The 15,000-nt window shown below is 36.8% G+C and overlaps 1 protein-coding gene across 1 annotated transcript in view; it reads right to left on the reverse strand.

Annotated features, from left to right (window-relative positions):
- Window positions 1-15,000, reverse strand: part of LOC126982028 (uncharacterized) — a 140,277-nt gene that overhangs the window by 81,945 nt on the left and 43,332 nt on the right. The window contains exon 3 of the mRNA XM_050833747.1: window positions 4,843-5,022. Coding sequence (XP_050689704.1) covers window positions 4,843-4,978 — 136 coding nt within the window. The 5' untranslated portion in view covers window positions 4,979-5,022. The remainder of the gene's footprint in view (window positions 1-4,842; window positions 5,023-15,000) is intronic.

Consider the following 15,000-nt stretch of genomic DNA (forward strand, 5'->3'; position numbering starts at 1 on the left):
AGGAAGAATAGAAAGCGAAGAGGTAGAAGGTTTAGGGAATATGATAAAGGAGTGTTAATAGGAACGAAAAAAAAATATTGAAAGGGTGAATATGCTAATGGGTCAAAGAGGTCTTGGAAAAAAAGGTAGAAAGGGGAAAGGAATGGAAGGAAAACAAAGAAGAAGGGCGATAGAATTTTATGAGAGAGAGAAGGGTTAAGAAAAATGGATCAAAGGGATATGGTGAAGATAAGGGAGGAGAGAAAAGAGGGAGAGAAAAATGGCAAGAGAAGAAAGGTCAGATGTGTGTGTGTGTGTGTGTGTGTGTGTGTGAGAGAGAGAGAGAGAGAGAGAGAGAGAGAGAGAGAGTGTGTGTGTGTGAGTGTGTGTGTGTGTGTGAATTCATGGAAGCGTGTTCACGAATCTCATGGACACACACACACACACACACACACACACACACACACACACACACACACACACACACGCACACACGCCCTTCTCATCGCTCACACACACGCGTCTGGGCGCTTGGCAAGTCATCGCTCATCGCGTCCACAATACATTAGCCAAAAATTCACTCTCTTCGCCACCCTGAGAGAGAGAGAGAGAGAGAGAGAGAGAGAGAGAGAGAGAAGAGAAGAGGAATAAGAAGCTGGTAATTGATTTTGTTTTGTATATATTAATAAGAAAGTAAAATATTAGATAGATAGATAGATAGATAGATAGATAGATAGATAAAGAGGGAGAAAGAGAGAAGGATGATAATAATAGATGTTTTTTTTGTATTTATTGATAGAAAGTAAAAAAAAGAGTTAGATAAATAGTTAGAGACCTACTACTACTACTACTACTACTACTACTACTACTACTACTACTACTACTACTACTACTACTACTACTACTACTACTACTACTACTACTACTACTACTACTACTACTACTACTCTTTCCTTCTTGCCACAGCCTACCTCTTTCCTCCTCTTCCCCTTCCTCTTTACTCTCTCTCTCTCTCTCTCTCTCTCTCTCTCTAATTGGGTCGTCCTATCACTTAAGAGAACCAGGTGAGCGCAGGTAAAAAAGGTCGCAGGTGAGAAGTGGTTTGTTTGGTTATTAGGGAAAAAGTTGAGAAATTTTGCGGGTGGGAGTTTTTTTGCGTTTTGTTTATTATTTTCTCTTCTTTTATTTTCTTTGGTTTAGTGGAAAAAAAGGTGATAGTTTTTTACCGGGTGGGAGTTTTTTCTTTTATTTTGTTTCTTTTATTTTAATTTTTTGGTTTAGGGGAAAAATAGTTTTTTTTTTTTTGGTAAAAGTGGGATTTTTTAAAACTTTTTCTTCCTTTCTTTTTTCTAGTTTTCTTTTTCTTCTTCTTTTCTTGTATTTGGTTCCTCCTTTTTCTACTTTTCAACCTTAATAGACATCCTCGTTTTCCTACTCACTTGCCTTACTTTTTTTTTTCTTTTTTTCTTTTATCTTTTTCTTTTCTACTTATCTATCTATCTATCTATCTATCTATCTATCTGTTTCTATTTCTATCTTAAAAGAAACCTACCTATCATTTACACATATTTTCTACCTGCACATATATATCATTCTCTCTCTCTCTCTCTCTCTCTCTCTCTCTCTCTCTCTCTCTCTCTCTCTCTCTCTCTCTCTCAAACACAAACTGGCATATATTCTACAGAGGCACCCAACGACTTATTGCAACACAAATAGAAACACAAATAGGAACACTAGCCTTTGTGTGTTGAGAGAGAGAGAGAGAGAGAGAGAGAGAGAGAGAGAGAGGGAGAGGGAGAGGGAGAGCAACACAAGCGCTTCCTCAAACAATACATACATTAGTTTTGCTCCCAAGAAAGAAAAAAAAGCGAGAAAAACGAAGTGGTTATTAATGTGTGTTGCAAGTGTTTCTCAGAGTCTTAAGTGTTGCGTGTCACGGGAAGACGAAGAAACACTGTGTTGATAAATGGCCTATGCGGTTTTCTCTTCTCTTCTCTTCTCTTCTCTTCTCTTCTCTTCCCTTCCCTTCTCTTCCCTTCCTATTTATCTTTTCATTTCTTTTCTCTTCGCTTTTCCTCTCTTCCTTTCTGTTCTGTTATTTTCTCGTATGTTGTTGTTGTCGTTGTTGTTGTTGTTGTTTTTGAGATAGCAGGAAAACAAGAGAGTAATACTGTGTTGTGTTTGTGTTGGTGTTTGTGTTGCAAATGGATAGAACACACTTGTTTTAAAATTGAGTTTATGTGTGTGTGTGTGTGTGTGTGTGTGTGTGTGGGTGGGTGGGTGTGTTCCTTGTACGGGAAAGATGAGAAAACAATACAGAAACACTATTGTGGATATTATCGTCTTGTGTTGCATCCGGAGAAAGAAAAACACAACATTGATATGATATGAAAGTCCGGTTACGTGTGTTTGTACGTGTTGTGTGTTTGTATGTGTTGTGTGTTTGTATGTGTTGCCTCATTTGTGTTCCTATGTTTATGTATTTCCTTGTGTTACTCCTCAGAAATTGTGTTTATTTTTTTCAATGTTTTTCAAGGGTATAATATCACCTCACTACTGGCAACACTAATATTTCTCAAGAGTATAATTTTTTGTTTAATTTGTGTTTCTGAGTTTGTGTGTGTTTCTTTGTGTCATATTGACGAATGTTTAGTGTTCTGTTAATCCTTTTTTTTTGTTGCTTGTCCAGGGTAAAATTTCAGCTCGCTTCTGGTAACACTATTATTTCCCAAGGGCACACTTTTTTGTTTAATATGTGTTTCTGAGTTTGTGTTTCTTTGTGTTATAGTGAAGAATGTTTAGTGTTTTTTTAATCTTTTTTTTTGTTACTTGTCCAAGGTATGATTTCACCTCGCTACTAGTAACACTGATATTTCCCAAGGGTATATATTTTTTTGTTTAATTTGTGTTTCTGAGTGTGTGTTTCTTTGTCTTACAGTGACGAATGTTTAGTGTTCTGTTAATCCTTTTTTTTGTTACTTGTTCATGATATAATTTCACCTCATTTCTGGTAACACTGATATTTCGGAAGGGTATACTTTTTTGTTTAATTTGTGTTTCTGAGATTGTGTTTCTTTGTGTTATAGTGAAGAATGTTTAGTGTTTTCTTAATCCTTTTTTTTTGTTGCTTGTCTAGGGTATAATTTCAGCTCGTTTCTGGTAACATTAACATTTCTTTGTGTCACTTCAGAATTTGTGTTCAATATTTTTTTTCAATTATTTTCTCGTTATTTTTCAAGGGTATAATTTCACCTGTACTCCGGTAACACTAATATCTCTCAAGGGTCTAATCTCACCTCAGTTCTGGTAACACTGAATCAAGGAGAACGTCACTTAAACAAAACACTAACGTCACCACAAATCCTGCTTTCATTATATTCCTACTATCATTATCTCTATTTATTCGTCATTATATTAAACGAAATTCTCAAGTTAATGTTTTAAAGTGTTATATCGTCGCATTCAAGTCATATAAAACGCTTTCTCAAGGTCATTATATATTTTTTCGAGGGTTTATTTTCGTCTTGGGTCTGGTAACAGTGGCCAGGTGGAGTGTTGCCAGTGTCACCTCTGCTCGCTTCTACAGGTGAGCGACGCAGCGGCTGGTAAACTCATTAATTACAGGTGTGATTAGGGTAATTTGGGTCAGGTAATTATATTTTTTTTGTTTCATTTTGTTTTTGTTTATTTTTTTTGTTTATTTTTTTGTTTAAGCTCGTGATTTCTTTGTTTTTATTTTTGTTTTTGTTTTTCTTCTCGTTTCCTTGATCTTGTTTTTTGTGTTTTTGTTGTTTTTGTTTGTTGTTCTTGTTCTAGTTCTTCTTGTTCTTGTTCTTCTTTTTCTTCGTCTTGTTCTTCTTGTTTTTGTTCTTGGAAATGATAATAATAGTCTTGTCTCTATATATCTTCTTCTTCCTCCTCCTCCTCTCCTCCTCCTCCTCCTCCTCCTCCTCCTCTCCTCCTCCTCCTCCTCCTCCTCCTCCTCTTTTTTTCGTGTAATTGCAACCTTAGTCTTCATCCTCTGCGACCTCCATTTCCTCTTCCTCTTCCTCTTCGGCATTCTCTTGTTACTTGTCCTCCTCCTCCTCCTCCTCCTCCTCCTCCTCCTCCTCCTCTTATTGCAGTCTCTTGGTTTCCTTCTATGTTCTTATTATTTGAAATTTATATTGGAATCCCCTTTCTCTCTCTCTCTCTCTCTCTCTCTCTCTCTCATAAAAGGGTGTGAAGGAAAGAAAGGGAATAGTTTTGTCGTCATTCTTTCATAGTCTCCCCTGTAACTGTCCCTCCTTCTCCTCCTCCTCCGTTTTCTGTTACTACATCCCGTTTTCTTTTGTTTTATTAGTTAATGGATTTTTTTTTTCGTTTTTTTAGTGGAGTGGAAGTTAATTTTTTAATTTTTTTATTTGATTTGTTTTATAGTTTGTTTTATGCAATGTTTTTCTTATTTCTGTATTTTGTTTGTTTTTTTGTTTATTTTGTTATTATTATTTTTTATGCTTTTTTGTGTGTGTGTTTGTTTTGCTCCAGTCTATCAAAAGTGTTTTTTTTTTTACCTTGTTTTTTTTTATTTATGTTTTTTCTTTGTTTTTTTTTCCTCCTCCTCTCTTTCCCTTTCTTATGTGTCTTCTTTCCTCCTCCTCCTCCTCCTCCTCCTCCTCTTCCTCCTCCTCCTACTCTTCCTCCTCCTCCTCCTCCTCCTCTTCCTCCTCCTCCTCCTCTTCCTCCTCCTCCTCCTCCTCCTCCTCCTCCTCCTCCTCTTCCTACTTCTTTCTTCTCTTCCTCCTCCTTCTTTCTTCTCCTCCTCCTCCTCCTCCTCCTCCTCCTCCTCCTCCTCCTCCTCCTCCTCCTCCTCTTCCTACTCACCCACATCCAGGCCGGGCACCTCCTTCACGACATTGGGTCTTCCTGCTCCTGATGTTGCCGATGATACTGCTGCCGCCCATGCCCACACTGCCGCCCACGCCCGCAGAGCCACCCACCGCCACGCCCGCACGCCCATGTTGCTTATGAGGGCGTGGGTGGGACGGGTGTTCGTTGGGTTGGCTGTGGGAGAGAGAGAGAGAGAAGGTGTGGTTAGGTGTGTGTGTGGGGGGGGGTGGGGTGGGGTGGAGAAGAGGAAGAGAGAAGAGGAAGAGAAGAGAAGAGAAGAGAAGAGAAGAGAAAGGAAGAGAAAAGAAGATAGGAGAAGATTTGAGAGGAATAGAAAGAAGAGAAGAGAAAAGGAAGGGAAAGAATAGAAAATGGAAGGGGAAGGAAAGGAAGAAATGAGAAGAGGAAAGAAGAGAAAGGGAAGGGAAAGGAAAGGAAAGGAGAGAAAGAGAAAAGAAGAGAAAGTGGTAGATAGTGTAAAGAAAAAGAAAGAGAAGGAAGAGAAGGAATATCAAAAAACGAAAGAGGAGAAAGTAAATGGAAGAGAGAGAGAGAGAGAGAGAGAGAGAGAGAGAGAGAGAGAGAGAGAGAGAGTAAGACGAGAAATTGATATCCTTGTTAGTGTGAAGTAAAGAAAGAGAGAGGGGGAAAGAGGAAGATAAAGAAGAGGAAGAAGAGGAAAAGGAAGAAAGAGGAAGAGGAGGAGGAGGAGGAGGAGGAGGAGAAAAAATGTTAATGTTAAGTAAAGAAGAGAGGAGAAGGAGGAAGAAGAAGAGGAGAAGAATAAGGAGAATAAAGAAAGAGAAAAAGAAGAAGTATGATAATAATAATAATAATAATAATAATAATAATAATAATAATAATAATAGGAGAGAAAAAAGAGGAAGAGGAAGAGGAGTAAAAAAAGAAAGAGGAAGAAGAGGAAAAGAAAGAGGAAGAAGAGGAGAAAATGACAGCATGAAGGAAGGGGAGAAAAAGAAAGAGAAGAAGAAGAAGAAGAAGAAGAATGGTAGCAGTTGTAGCAATAATAATACACACACACACACACACACACACACACATAATAATAATAATAATCCTACCATAATACCTCAACTCCCTCACCCCCCCCCCCCCAATTTTAAGGTCCCAGTCCATTCTTCTCTTCTTACCTGTGCTACAAAAACCTTAATTAAATGCCCGCGCAGGTAAAGTACAAAATTACACCTGTCCTCCGTCTCACCTGGCCGCGGGGGTCACCTGAGGGAAGGGGGGGAGGGGGAGTGGGACGGAGAGGGGGGGGGCTGAAAAAATTTGGGAATGTGAAGGTAAGGGAAGGGGAGGAGGTGGAGGGGGTGTGAGAGGTAGAGGAGGAAGGGGGTTATAAAAAGTGGAGGGGTGGAGGGAAATGGGGGGGAGGGGTGGAGGGAAAGGGGGGAGGGGTGGAGGGAAAGGGAGGGAAGCTAATGTGATTTTTGGATAACTTTCTTTCCCTTGAGGTTTGAGGAGGGAAGGAAGGAAGGAAGGAAAGAAGGAAGGAAGGAAGAGAGGAAGGAAGGAAACAAGGGGAAGAAAAGAAGGAAGAAAGGAAGAGAGGAATAAAGAAAAATGGTAAAGAATGACATAAGAAATAAGGAAAGGAGGAAGGGAAGAAGGGATGAAAAGAAATGGAAGAAAAATTAAGAAATGAAAGGAGAAATAAAGAAAATGTGAAGGAAAAAGGAGGAAAAGAAGGAAAAGAATAACAGAAGTGGAAAGAAGGGAAACGAAGATCAAAACAAAGTAACGAATGAAGAAAGAGAAATAAAACAACCAAATAAAAACAAAGAAATAAAGAAGAAATGAAGGGAAAAGAAGAAAAGAGAAAACAAGAGAAAAAAGGAAAGCGAATATAAAGAGATAACTTGCCCAAAAGAAAGAGAGAGAGAGAGAGAGAGAGAGAGAGAGAGAGAGAGAGAGAGAGAAACTGTAAGGAAAAAAAAGAGAATGATTAACTGGAGTGTCAAGTTATAATTCATTCTCTCTCTCTCTCTCTCTCTAAGTGGGATGAATAATGTATAATCATTTATTTAGGCGTAATCACTGTCTACATTTTACCTGTGAGAGAGACAGAGAGAGAGAGAGAGAGAGAGAGAGAGAGAGAGAGAGAGAGAGAGAGAGAGAGAGAGAGAGAGATGGTAATTAACAGGTGTAAAGATTGTTATTATTTTTTGTTATTTGTTTTGTTTTTGTTTGGTTAGGTTGGTTATTGATGTTGTTGTTGTTGTTGTTGTTATTCATTTCATTCATTATTTTTATCATTATTTTGTTGTTGTTATTACCGTTATTCCTATTCCCATCCTTATCCTTTTATTATTATTATTATTATTATTATTATTATTATTATTATTATTATTATTATTATTATTATTATTATCATTTTCTTTTTTTTTGCAGGTAAGACGAAGAAAGAAAGAAAGACAAAACGAAAGAAAGAAAACAACATCAACAGCGCTCAAAGTTAATATTTATAAGGTAAGAAAAAAAATGTTGATATTGTATTTTTCTCTAATTTATTTTCCTCCTTTTCTTCCACATCAAAAAACGCAAAAGACGGAAAAAAAGAAAACAAATGATCTATCTAGCTTTTTCTCTCTTTTCATAACACTTACTAAGCAATCTATTTCGTCATCTGTTTATTTATTTCTTTATCTATTATCTATTTCTTTATCTATCTATCTATGTATTTCTGTCTATCTTTTTGTCCATCTCACTCCGTCTCATTCTCTCCTTATTTTTCTTTTTTCCATATCATCCACTAACCAAACTCTCTCTCTCTCTCTCTCTCTCTCACCCCCCCCTCATTCATTCCCGAGGTCCAAAAAGTCATCGGTTTCATAACTTTCTCGTCGCTACTAAAAATAAAATTCATCTCTTTCTCTTTAGTCTCCCCTCAAGCCTTTATTTAATGTTCCCGTTTTCTCTTTGTTAATTAAAGCACTCACACGACGTCGAGAGAGAGAGAGAGAGAGAGAGAGAGAGAGAGAGAGAGAGAGAGAGAGAGAGGAAAAATATTCGAAATGGACACTGTTGGCTTGGCTCTTAACGCCTTTCCAACACACACACACGCACACACACACACACACACACACACACACACACACACACACACACACACACACACGTTTCCACTACCAACATAAACATTTCAAGGAGACGCTGAATATGTAGTAGCTGTAGTAGTAGTAGTAGTAGAAGTAGTAGTAGTAGTAGTAGTAGTAGTAGTAGTAGTAGTAGTAATAATAATAATAATAATAATAATAATAATAATAATAATAATAATAATAATAATAATAATAATAATAAATAAATGTTTGTCTGTCGGATATTTATTTGAAAACGTGATATTAATGTTTTTTTACTCGCTCTCTCGGGTTGAATGTCGTGAAATTACTCTCTCTCTCTCTCTCTCTCCAGGCGTTTCCTCACTTTCTTCATCCGTAGCATAAACATTTTCACCTCCTCCTCCTCCTCCTCCTCCATTACTTGTCATCGGAAACCAGAATAACATTAATATATATATAACAAAATCGCACTCAAAAATACATGTATTATACCTGTATATGTGTATGTGTGTGTGTGTGTGTGTGTGTGTGTGTGTGTGTGTGTGTGTGTGTGTGTGTGTGTGTGTGTGTGTTTGAGTTTGTATGTTTTACTTCTCTTCCTATTTTCCTTTCCTCCTCTTCACCTCCTCCTCCTCCTCCTCCTCCTCCTCCTCCTCCTCCTCTTCCTCCTCCTGTTTGTCTTCTCGACGGCTAGCTTCCCAAGGGAGGGCGAGAAGACAGTGTGTGTGTGTGTGTGTGTGTGTGTGTGTGTGTGTGTGTGTGTGTGTGTGTGTGTGTGTGTGTGTGTGTGTGTGTGTGTGTGTGTGTATGTGTGTGTGTGTGTGTGTGTGTGTGTGTGTGTGTGTGTGTGTGTGTGTGTGTGTGTGTGTGTGTGTGTGTGTGTGTGTGTGTGTGTGTGTGTGTGTGTGTGTGTGTATGTGTGTGTGTGTGTGTGTGTGTGTGTGTGTGTGTGTGTGTGTGTGTGTGTGTGTGTGTGTGTGTGTGTGTGTGTGTGTGTGTGTGTGTGTGTGTGTGTGTGTGTGTGTGTGTGTGTGTGTGTGTGTGTGGGTGTGTGTGTGTGTGTGTGTGTGTGTGTGTGTGTGTGTGTGTGTGTGTGAGAGAGAGAGAGAGAGAGAGAGAGAGAGAGAGAGAGAGAGAGAGAGAGAGAGAGAGAGAGAGAGGAAATGAAGCACAATAATAGGAGAAAATATGAAAGAAGAATGAAATGGAGAGGAAAAACGAATAGGAGGAGGAGGAGGAGGAGGAGGAAGAAGAAGAAAAAACAGAAAACTCGGAAAAGAAGAATGAAGAAAATGAGAATGATGATAACGAGGCGGAAGAAGAAGAGGAAGAAGAAGAAGAAGAAGAAGAAGAAGAAGAAGAAGAAGAAGAAGAAGAAGAAGAAGAAGAAAAGGGAAGTAAAATGTCAACAAGCAGAATAAAAAAAAAAGAAAGACAAAGAATAATAAGAATAAGAAAATAAGAGGAAAAGAAAAAGAGGAAGAAAAAGAGGAAGAGGAAGAAGGATGAGAAAGAAGCAGTAATAAAGAGAACGAGAGGAAGCAGAAGAAGAGGATAAAGAAGAGAAGAGAAGACAGGAAGGATAACATAAAAGGAAACATGAGGAGGAGGAAGAAGAGGAGGAGGAGGAGGAGGAGGAGGAGGAGGAGGAGGAGGAGGAGGAGGAGGAGGAGGAGGAAGATGAAGAGGAGGAGATGAAATGGATAAGGAGAGGAGGAAGAGGAAGGGAAATACAGAGAAAGAATAATGAAGAGGAAAAAGGAAGAGGAGGAGGAGGAGGAGGAGGAGGAGGAGGAGGAGATAAATGGAGGAGGAAGAGAAAGCGATATATATATGTGTGTGTGTGTGTGTGTGTGTGTGTGTGTGTGTGTGTGTGTGTGTGTGTGTGTGTGTGTGTGTATTCGGTTTTATGTATGTGCGTATTTGCTTTGAGCTTATGGATGTGTGTGCGTCCTTGATCTCGTACACACACACACACACACACACACACACACACACACACACACACACCTAATGCATACCTTTGAATAGATAGAACACTCTCTCTCTCTCTCTCTCTCTCTCTCTCTCTCTCTCTCTCTCAGGTGTGAATGATTTACCTGAATGAATAGGGCTAGGTGTTCAAAGGTGAGGGGACGAGTTACCTGTCCCTACCTGTGCCTAATTAGTCGTCTGGTCACCTTTGATTACAGGCATAGCGAAGGTGTGTATTGATTCTATTGATTGATTTGTTAGGTAATGGATAGACAGGTAGAATAGATAGATAGATAGATAGATATATAGATAGACGTCCGGTCACCTTTGATTACAGGTATAGCGAAGGTGTATATTGATTCTAATGATTGATTTGTGAGGTAAAGGATAGACAGGTAGAATAGATAGTTAGATAGGTAGATAGATAGATAGATAGATAGATAGATGGAGATGAAAGTTAACATGAAAGAAAACGGATGAAAGGAAAAAAAAGAAAAATCTGATAGAAGAGACACGAGGAAAACGAGATGAAAGAAGAAGGAGGAGGAGGAGGAGGAGGAGGAGGAGAGAAAATGAGAGATAGTGAGATAGCGAAGGCACAAATGAAAGAAAACTCTCTCTCTCTATTTCATTACACTTGGGAAATCACATTCTCTCTCTCTCTCTCTCTCTCTCTCTCTCTAACACACACACACACACACACACACACACACACACACACACACACACACACACACCTACAAAGCAATTTCCACGCACTCATAAATTCCTTGAAAATGGTAGGAGGAGGAGGAGGAGGAAGAGGAGGAGGAGGATCAGGAGGAAGAGGAGGAGGAGGAGGAGTTTTAATAATATGGAATCGAATCTCATCGTGTCTGTCACAATTAAAGGATCACGTGACAGAGTAGAATCGGATCCCATTTATAGACTCCTCGATTCCTTCCTCTATTGTCTCGATCCTCTTCCTTCTGATTTGTGGGATTTTGTTTCGTTTCAATTTTTTTTCTCATTATATTAGTTTTTTGTCGTGTCGTGATGTTTTTTTTTTTTTGAGAGAGAGAGAGAGAGAGAGAGAGAGAGAGAGAGAGAGAGAGAGAGAGAGAGAGAGAGAGGAAAAAACGAAGAAATGAAGTTGGGAAAGAAAGAAAAGGAAGGAAGGAAAAAAGGAAGGAAGGAAGGAAAAAAGAAAGGAAAGGGAGGAATGAAGGAAGGATGAAAGAGAGGATAAAAGAAAGAGTGAAACAGATGGATGGGTAAATAAAGAGAAAGAAAGAAAATAATGAAAGAAAGAAAGAAAATGAAAGAAGGAAAGGTAGAACGAGAAAAAAGAAAGAAAGAAGAAGAAGAATAGAAGTAACAAAGAGATAGATAGAAAGAAAGAAAAAAAGAAACAGAGAAAGAAAGAAATAGAAAGAAAGAAGAGAAGAAAGAAAGACTTGGAGATAGATAGATATAGATAGTTAAACAGATAGATAAAGAAGGAGAGAGAGAGAGAGAGAGAGAGAGAGAGAGAGAGAGAGAGAGAGAGAGAGAGAGAGAGAGAGAGAGAGAGAGAGCTAGCGTGTGCGAGGCAGAGATAACGACCAAAAATAAACCAATGCCAAAAAAATTTACCTCATTCGGTGTTTAATCCTCTCTCATCTTTTCCCGGGAGATTCCAAAGAGGATCGGATGCTCCTTAGAGGGAATCGGAATCTCTTTAAATGGTGTCGGATTACGTGGAAATGACTGGCGATTAGCGGGCACTTATCAGTCACTCGGAGGCGGATTATTATTGCTATTATGAAAGGATTTGATGTTGTAGTGGTTGTAGTAGTGGTGGTAGTAGTAGTAGTAGTAGTAGTGGTAGTAGTAGTAGTAGTAATAGCAACATAAGTAGTATCAGTAGTAAAAATTGTTTGGTAGTAGTTGCAGTAGTAGTAGTAGTAGTAGTAGAGTAGTAGTAGTAGTAGTAGTAGTAGTAGTAGTAGTAGTAACAAAAACAACCAACATAAAAACACCAAAACACATCAAGAAAAAGAAAGAAAAAATGTCGAAAATAATAAAAAAAAGAAAATTCGCAAAAAAGAAGAAAAAAAAAGAAAAGAAAAACAGACAAAACACAAACAACACAAGAACCAAAAAAAGAGAAAGAAAATGATGTAGAAAATAATGATAATAATAATAATAATAAAAAAAGAAAATACAAAACTCAGGAAAAAAATAAATAACATTGAAATAAAAAAAGAATAATTATAAAAAAAACCTCGAACGAATAACTTAGCGAGGAACAAATATAATGAGGGAAAGGGCGAGAGAGGGAGAGCTCGCCGCCGCCCCTGGATAAACAAACAAACAAACAAACAAATATATACACACACACCATAAATATAAATAAATAAATAAATAGAAAAGTAAATAATAAATAAATAAATAAAAATTGTACAAGAGGTGAAAGAATTTTGGGAATAGAGAGAAAGGAGAGTTTTGACAAGTAAAGGATAAAATAAAATAAAATAACAAAAAAAAAACATCTTTCAAGAAAACAAATAAAATGTTCCCCTCCAAAAAAAAAAAAAAAACGATAACCGAAAATAAAGTTAAAAAATCAAAAGAATTAGAAAAAAAAAGAAAGAAACAGTTCTGCCTCAAAAAAGTCGGATTTCTCGAAGGCAAAAAATTATACAAATAAATAAAAACTCTTACTGATTAATGGACGTCCAGTGTTAGTGAATATTAATGAATTTCAAATGTAAATGAATCAGAAAAGTACATATTAAAAAAGGGAATAAAGGAGAAAGTAAATAAATAGCAAAACTGTGTCCGAAAAGGCTAGAAAATTATAAGTGATAGAGAAATATAAATAACTTGAAAATATATGTAAATGAAATAAATAAATAAATAAATAAATAAATAAAATATGAAAGAAATAAAATTAGATAAGTATATAAATGACTTGAAAATATAAATGACTGGAAAATATAAATAAAATAAATAAATAAATGATAAAAAGATATGAATGGAAAATATAAATAAAAGAAATACATAAATAACCAAAAATATAAATGAAAAATAAAGAAAAAAATATGTATGACTTGAAAATATAAATGAATAAAGAAATAACGAAGAAAATAAGTAAATGAAAAGAAATGAAATGAAAACACGAAAAAAAATAAAGACTGCATAAATGAAAAAAAGAGAATATAGGAAAAATAAAGAAATAAAAAGAAGAGTTTGAGGAAATAAATGAACAGAAATGAAAAAAAAAATGAAAAAAGAAGGGAATAAGGAAATAAATGAACATAAATAAAAAAACAAAACAAAAATAAGGAAAAAAAGAAGTGATTGAGGAAATAAATGAAGAGATATAGAAAAAATACCCCCCCCCAAAAAAAAGAAAATAAGGAAAAAATGAACACAAATAAAAACAAAAATACCAAAAATAAAGAAAAATAAGGAAAAAAAGAAGTGACTGAGGAAATAAATGAAGAGAAATCGAAAAAATACCAAAATAAAGAAAAAAAAAGAAGAATAAGGAAATAAATAAACACAAATCAAAACAAAAATACCAAAAATAAAGAAAAAAAGAAGAGTTCGAGGCAACAAATCTAAAGAAATGAAAGAAAACCAAAAATAAGGAAAACAAAGAAGAGAATGAGGGAATGAACAGAAATGAAAATAAAAAACAAACAAACAAAAAATAAAGAAATAAAGGAGAGACAAAAGAAAAAAAGTAACAAATTGAACGAATGACTGATGTTAAAATATGCAAATAAATTAATGGAGGAAAATTAAGTCGAAAAAAAGTGTGAATATGAAAAAAAATATATATTGAAGAATCGACGAAGTGAGGATATTTTTTACGCGTTACAAATTAATACAAAAATAATAATAATAATAATAACATTTGCGCCAAAGTTTATGACATTACCGAACCGATGGAATGTTTTAATCATTGATAGTGGTGTGCCTCTCTCTCTCTCTTTATTTTTTTGACGTTTTCTTTACTTTTCTCAATAAATAATCACCAAAAATAATAATAATAATAATAATAATAATAATAATAATAATAATAATAATAATAATAATAATTCAATTTGTTCTTCATTTTCTTGTTTTTTGTTTTTGTTGTTTTTTCTTCTTTTTTCTTTTTTCTCCTTCATCTTTTTTTTTACTTCCTCATTTCCTTCTTTTTTTCTTCATTTTTTTATATTTCTTCTACTTAGTTTTCTTCTTCATCTTCTACCACCACCACCACCACCAACAACAACAACAACAAAAATAAAATAGCCCCCCCCTAAAAATACATATAAAAGTCAAGTCGTGGAGGTAGAGTCTTTCAAACTTCAACTTCAGGCATCCAATAAAAACCTTCCATTAGTAGGCTCAGGAGAATGGAGAGTTTTGATTGGCTCTCACAAGTACCACCACCACCACCACCACCACCACCTTCCCCCTCATCTGCCCCCTTCTCCTCTTCCTCCTCTTCTTCAAGTCTTCAATAGTAACCTTATGTCAACGGTGAATGTTTTTTTTATATATATTTAGTGAGAGAGGTGAGGAGAAGGAGGAGGAGGAGATAGAAGAGGAAGAGGAGGAGGAGGAAGAGGAGGAAGGGAAGAAAAAGGAAGAAAGAAGAGGAGGGGAAAGAGAGGAATATAAAGAGGAGGTACATAGAAGAAGAGAAGAAGAAAGGAGGAGGAGGAGGAGGAGGAGGAGGAGGAGATTTATGATATTTCAACCCCTACCATCACCACCATCATCTCCTCCTCCTCCTCCTCCTCCTCCTCCTCCTCCTCCTCCTCCTCCTCCTCTTCCTCTGCATAGGTGAGAGAAACACGTGACTTTGATCTCTATTAACAACTGACATAGAGGTGACTTTCCCCTCCTCCTCCTCCTCCTCCTCCTCCTCCTCCTCCTCCTCCTCCCATTTCTTCTTCCCCTTCCTTTTCATCATCATAACTTCACTCTTACGTTTTTTCCTCCCCTTCCTCCTCCTCCTCCTCCTCCTCCTCCTCCTCCTCCTCCTCCTCCTCGTCCTCCTCCTTTTTTATTCATTATCATTCCTTCTTTCTCCCTCTCTCTTCCCTTTTCCCTTCTTCCTCCTCCTCCTCTT

This window comes from Eriocheir sinensis, chromosome 50 (assembly GCF_024679095.1).
Source record: "Eriocheir sinensis breed Jianghai 21 chromosome 50, ASM2467909v1, whole genome shotgun sequence".
Classification (NCBI taxonomy): domain Eukaryota; kingdom Metazoa; phylum Arthropoda; class Malacostraca; order Decapoda; family Varunidae; genus Eriocheir; species Eriocheir sinensis.